Source organism: Pteropus alecto, unplaced genomic scaffold, assembly GCF_000325575.1.
Source record: "Pteropus alecto unplaced genomic scaffold, ASM32557v1 scaffold78, whole genome shotgun sequence".
Classification (NCBI taxonomy): domain Eukaryota; kingdom Metazoa; phylum Chordata; class Mammalia; order Chiroptera; family Pteropodidae; genus Pteropus; species Pteropus alecto.
Window position 1 is genome coordinate 9,516,404 of NW_006443124.1, and position 6,298 is coordinate 9,522,701.

The 6,298-nt window shown below is 31.5% G+C and overlaps 1 protein-coding gene and 1 pseudogene across 2 annotated transcripts in view; one reads left to right on the plus strand and one right to left on the minus strand.

The window, feature by feature from the left end:
• The window catches only part of SEC24A (SEC24 homolog A, COPII coat complex component), a 57,723-nt gene that overhangs the window by 25,290 nt on the left and 26,135 nt on the right, over positions 1–6,298 (minus strand). For both annotated transcript variants that reach the window (XM_006923117.3, XM_015598132.2), the window contains exons 9-11: positions 4,557–4,666; positions 2,813–2,925; positions 1,518–1,636 (exon numbers count right to left, since the gene is read on the minus strand). In XM_006923117.3, coding sequence (XP_006923179.1) covers positions 1,518–1,636; positions 2,813–2,925; positions 4,557–4,666 — 342 coding nt within the window. The remainder of the gene's footprint in view (positions 1–1,517; positions 1,637–2,812; positions 2,926–4,556; positions 4,667–6,298) is intronic.
• On the plus strand, positions 5,958–6,076 carry LOC112471975 (annotated as a pseudogene).

A 6,298-nucleotide genomic window follows, 5' to 3' on the forward strand; every position in this document is an offset into this window, starting at 1 on the left:
CCATCCCCTCTCCTTTGGCAACCATCAGCTTGTTCTCTGTATCTATGGATCTGTTTGTTGTTTTTTTTTTTAGATTCCACATATAAGTGAGATTGTACTTTATTTCTTTCTCTGACTTATTTCACCTAGCATAATACCCTCTAGGTTCACCCATTTATTTAAACGCCAAGACTTCATTCTTTTTTATTGCTGAGTAATATTTCATTGTGTGTTGTGTGTGTGTGTGACATTATCATTATCCATTCATCTATCAAAGGACATCTAGGTTGTCTTCCATCTTGGCTATTTTCAGAAATGCTGCAATGAACACAGGAGAGCATATACCTTTTCAAATTAGTTTTTGCTTTCTTCGAATAAAAACCCAGAAACAAAACTGCTGGCCCATATGGCAGCTATATTTTTAATTTTTTGAGGATTCTCTGTACTGTTTTCCATAGTGGCTGCACCAGCACTACACCATTTTACACTACCACTAGCAATGCACAGCAGTTTTAATGTTTCCACATCCTTGAGAACATTTGTTATTTTCCATTTTTTGGATTACAGCAACACTAATGGATGAGAAGTAGTATGTCACTGTGGTTTTGATTTGCATTTCCTTAATGACTAATGACGTTAAGTATTTTGTCATTAGTTCATTATTGGTCATTTGTACATCTTCTTTGGAGAAACGTTATTCAATCCTTTGCCCATTTTTGACTTATGTTATTTTTTTGTTGTTGAGTTGAGGGAGTTCCTTACATGTTCTGGATATTTATCGTTCATCAGATATACAATTTTCATATATTTTCTCCCATTCTGTGAGTCGTCTTTTCATTCTGTTGATAATGTTCTTTGATGTACAAAAGTTTTTAATATTGATGAAGTCCAATTTATTTATTTTTCCTTTTGTTGCCTCTGCTTTTGGTGTCACAACCAGGAAATCGCTGCCAAATCCAATGTCACGAAGATTTTCCCTTGTGTTTTCTTCTAAGAGTTTTACAGTTTTAGCTCTTAGGGTTTAGGTCTTTCATCCATTGAGTTACTTATTTTTATCTGGTTTAAGGTACGGGTCCAACTTATCTGGCATGTTCAGTTTTCCCAAAACCATTTGTTGAAAAAACTATCTTTTCCCCATTGAATGTTTTTGACATCCTTGTCAAAAACAACTGATCGTATATGTGAGGGTTTATTTCTGGGCTCTCTATTCTATTTCATTGGTCTACATATCTATCCTTAAATATCCTTGAATGAATGACTAAAGGGAAAAAGAGTTAATCTGAATTTTAACATCAACTTGTTTTTGTTGTCTTTTTCAGAATTCACTTTACCTCCATAACTCTGTTTCCTCTTCAATAAAATGAGGGGTTGGACTAAAGGACTCTTTCAATTCTAACAATTTTATGATCTTATACTTAAGGTTTTCCTCAATATAGTAGAATTATACCATACACTCCTAGTTGTCAAATATTCATGAAATACTTCTAGAACCAAAAATTCCTAAGACAGTTCAATAATTTTAAGTGTTTAATATATACCTTCAATATCTGAAACTATTAGCATCTGAGGCTGAGAGAGACCTTCCTGAAGACTGTAGAAGTGGATTGTACTATCAAATGTTATGAAGCCAATTTTTGTCCTAGTGTTGCCAGGAAGCCTAAAAACAAATTTAGAAGAGTATTTTATCACGTTTTCCCATACACACACACATATAAAATAACTGCTAAGAGTTACATATAAATATCTACTTTTATATTATGGAAATTGTCCCAACATAAGTGTTTAATCGGCTCAATGTTTAATTACCACTAAAACATACTGTAATCAAAGTGAAAACACCACGCATAAGTCAAACAATTAACAAAACCCAGCAATAATACAGCAGTTTGAAACTCATTATACCTATATAAATCATGTAAGAAAAGGCATATAAAAATATTGGAACGCATATACAAAACTGTAGATGATTTTAATTTACAAAAATACATGAAAAATTATCATATGTCAACTCTAAAATGTAATATAAATTTAGGTAATGCATGTATCTTTAAAAAATTTTACCCATGCTTGGGTGAATTGGGACTCTCTCCAATTCACCCAAAAATACAAATGCTGGCAAAAACAAGGACATCCCTTTCTTTCATCAAGGTGAGGGAGTCAGTCCATTTCTGATGAGATTTGGCCCTCCACATTCTTCCACCCACAAAAGAACACTATATTTCACAGAATGGTCACACAAGCTTTTATAGGCTACACTAAGTATCTAAACACCATTTAAAGTATAGATGTTTTAAAAGATATATAGAAATACGACAATCAAATGCAATGTGTGAATACTGTCTGAGTTCTTATTCCAAAAAATGTTCAGTAAAAAGATTTTGAGATAACCAGGAACAAAAATTGAACTGGGTATTAGATTATACTATTAAATTATTGCTAATTTTGTTTGGTGTGACATTCATATTTTACTTAGGGCTAAAAATAATTCCAAGTATTTATGGCTAAAATGATATACTGATTGAAATTTGCATTAAATCAGTGTGTGCGTGTATGCGCACATGTATAATTAGATAAAGCAAGAACAGCTAAATGCCAAAAATGCTAAAGTTGAGAGATGGAGATCTGGAAGTTCATTCACTACATTCTATTTACTATATGTTTAAAAATTTTCCATAATAAAAAGTTAAAGTTTCTCAGAGAAAGCAAGCCCTAAAGTTCACAACTGATATAAGTAGGCTTTTAGAACATAATTTCACAGCAATTTTTTTTATATTTTGAAACTACTTATCCATTTAGTAAATAGTTTAAATTTAAGCTGAATTAAGATACTTACAATTCTAGATTGTCTAACAAACTCTGGCAAACTGAATTCAAGTATCCAGTTTCAACTGCATTGTGAGATACATCAAATACAAAGAGGTACACTGGAGGTTGAGGTGGTCGTAACTGAAGAAAAAAGGGATCTCATTAAGTACATTTAACAGGATTAAAATTATCATTTGCCATGTCCACATACAACAAAATAATAAAATAAGCATGATTTACAAAATAAGTGGAAATTATAATAAATAATAATGGATAAGAAAATAACAGAAGTTTAAAAAACAGGCAAAACTATATTAATATTGTTTTCAGATGCACACTGAGAAAAAGAAAAACGAGGATGTGATTGCCATAGTCAGAACAGTGTTTTCTCTAGAACAGGAATGTGAGGAGATGTGATCAGAAAGGCTTCTGGGCATATTGACTAATGTTCAATTTCTTGATCTGGGTGGTGCTAAAACAGGCATTTATAAGTACTTGGTAACCTATATATTTATGTTTTATAGACTTTTCCATATGTGCATTTTATTTCACAGTTTAGGGAAATTACAGCTCTGAAAGTGACAAATCAAGTTAGCCTGAGCAGGTTATTTAACCAACACATTTCAGCCAAGTTTCATAAAAAAAAACAAAAACAAAACATGACTGTATTTTTAAATGTACAAATTCAAAGATTTGTTCTCAATTCAATAAAAAGCATCAAATAACCACAACCAGAGCTAGGCATGTAATGTATTAATTTTCATATTTTTTTATATGTATCACTTGTTGAATCATAGAATCCGGTAAGTCAGAAAGAAGCAAAACCTCTTGCTATAGGCAAGTTCCAAATTTAAAGAAATCCATATTTACAAAACCTGGTGATAAAAGAAAAGAAACCCAGGAAAGCCGAAAGAACAAATGCTTCTGCTTTTTCTGGTTTTAATTCAACAAAGGTACAGGTACACTGCAGAAAGCTGTAACAAACCACTAAACTGTCGCAAAAATCTTTTCTACACAGAAATTTCTCTATGATGAAAAGAGATGGAACCCTCATAATTTCTATACTAAAATGGCCAAAATTGCTCAAGTAAAGAAATAAAGACTATCCCTCAAAAATATACAAAATGAAATATTAAAAGTTGGTGTTAAGTCGTACCTTCCTATTCCCTTACTTACAGGCAGTTATGGCATGGTAAGAGAGCGACCAAATCAAAAGCCCTGGATTTTAATGCAAGCTCTACCACTTACTAAAAGATATTTGGCAAGTCGCTTAACCTTAATAAGTCTGTTTTCACATCTGTAAAATAGGATTAATAGTATTTCCTTAGCTTACTTCAGGAAGTTGTTGGTGGTGATAAAAAACATATAAGTGCTTTGTAAACTATGTAAAGTCTAATTAAACATCAGGCATAATTATTATTTTTAAAATGCAAGACCTCAGATACTCACACAAGTATATAAAAACACTTGCAAGAGGATGTTTATCACACCATTATTTGTAATTGAAAAAAACTGGAAGTGACTCAAAAGTAAATATGATCTCAATATAATATTGCAAATTTCTAGATGAACACACAAGAAACATAAGTGGAACTTTATATACTTTCACTTTTCACACTTACCTTTATATACTAATTAACTAATTTTATAACGAACAAGTATAACTCTTCTAAATTTAATAACAAAACTTTGTTAAAGGAAGCTATATTGTTTTATTTAAAACCCAGTATTATGAAATAAATAAGCTATATAAAAAAAAAATGAAAACTTACCATGTATTCTGAGGGAGCCATAAACTCAATTGTAGCATTTTGAACTTCAGGTCTTCTGTGAGGTTCACCATAGATTCTGGTCAATGGGTTGTACATGAATTCTTCAGGAACTATGTAAGTTAACAATATATAATGATAAAACTGCAAGAATTGAGTTTAATAAACCTTGTATTTGGCCATTTTAATTCAGTAATTTAAAAATACTTCAATAGAGACTCTATGTTAAAGGATAAATATACACTTTGTTTTGAACTTCATTCAAGTTCCCCATATACTGAACAATACTAAGTATGTCTTGCTTTTATAACTAAACTCTGTGATTTTTCTTTTCCTGATTTTTCTGTAGTCTAATATCCTCTTCATCTTAATTCTTGATAAAACTGCTTTCCTAAAATAGCTTGAAAAGATGATAAAAACTCATTAAAAGCCAATAATTTTCTTAACTCAAGACTAAACTTTGTCTTAAATTTCACAATGGTACAAGAATATTGACATTTGACTTAGAATATGTACAGACTCTGGCTGCTCCTAGAAAGCTATGGGAAGAATACTTCAAAGGTTGAATGAAGTCTAAGCGTTTGGTGAATTTCACTGATTAATTATACCTCTATGGAACATCATGTTCCTACCACAAACAGCTCAAAGAGATAATTTTCTAAATTAATTATCATTGCATCGTTCTTCCCGCCGTTTAGAAATTCGAATTCCTATACATACCAAAAGGCAAGCCATAATTCATGAAATGGTTCTGGGCTGCATATGAAAGTGACTTGAACCTTTATTACAATTTCATTTCATATACTGAAGCACATATACATAAGATTTCAAAGGTGTACCAAACACCATACATATATTTTCTGAATTATCATAGAGTAAAAAGAATGCTCATGCTCTAGTCTTACAATCCTGTACTTTACTCTTAAATAACACATGAACAGTAAAAATGGTTTTCAAAAATCTCTTCAAGTCCTCTATTAACCAAAGCTTAATGAAATTTCCCTCCAAGCAGAGACTTAGTTTTTAATGTGGGTATGGCATACCCTTTTTCTCTATAATCCTGTTAGAATTTTGTTAATTAGATGATAGATACTTCCTCAAAAACAGCTACTGAAAGAGATCTCCTCAATTACTGAGAAAACTACATTCAACTAACCTAGCACTGCCCACCTTCCTTCATACATCAGTGAATGAAGCTAATGGCAGCTATTCTGTGAGATTTATTTTCTTATACCCTATAAAAAAGGTATGAGACAATTTTTAAATAAAAATATTTCTTAAATAACAAGCTTAATTACCATGAAATATGCCATTTATTATACATCCAATCAAATAACTGTAAAAAAGTGGTATCCAAGTAATATTGTCATCTTTTTTTTTTTTTGCTTAGAAAGTATATAATTAGTCTATGGCCATGCTACCCTGAACAAGCCCAAACTCATCTGATCTCGGAAGCTAAGCAGGGTCGGGCCTGGTTAGTACTTGGATGGGAGACCACCTAGGAAGACCAGGTGCAGTAGGAGTAAAAAATAAAAAAATAAGGGATTGTAAACTGACAAGGTCCTTCAAATCTGTGAGGTCAACCAAGGGTTGTCTCGCCTAAAAAACAAATATATAAATAAAATAAGGTATATATATGTAACGGTAAGTGCACTGAAAAAAGTTAACAGAAGTTATCTCTGAGTGGAAGAATTATAGGTAAATAAGACAGGGTTGTTTTGTTTTTTAAATTCACATTTGTATTA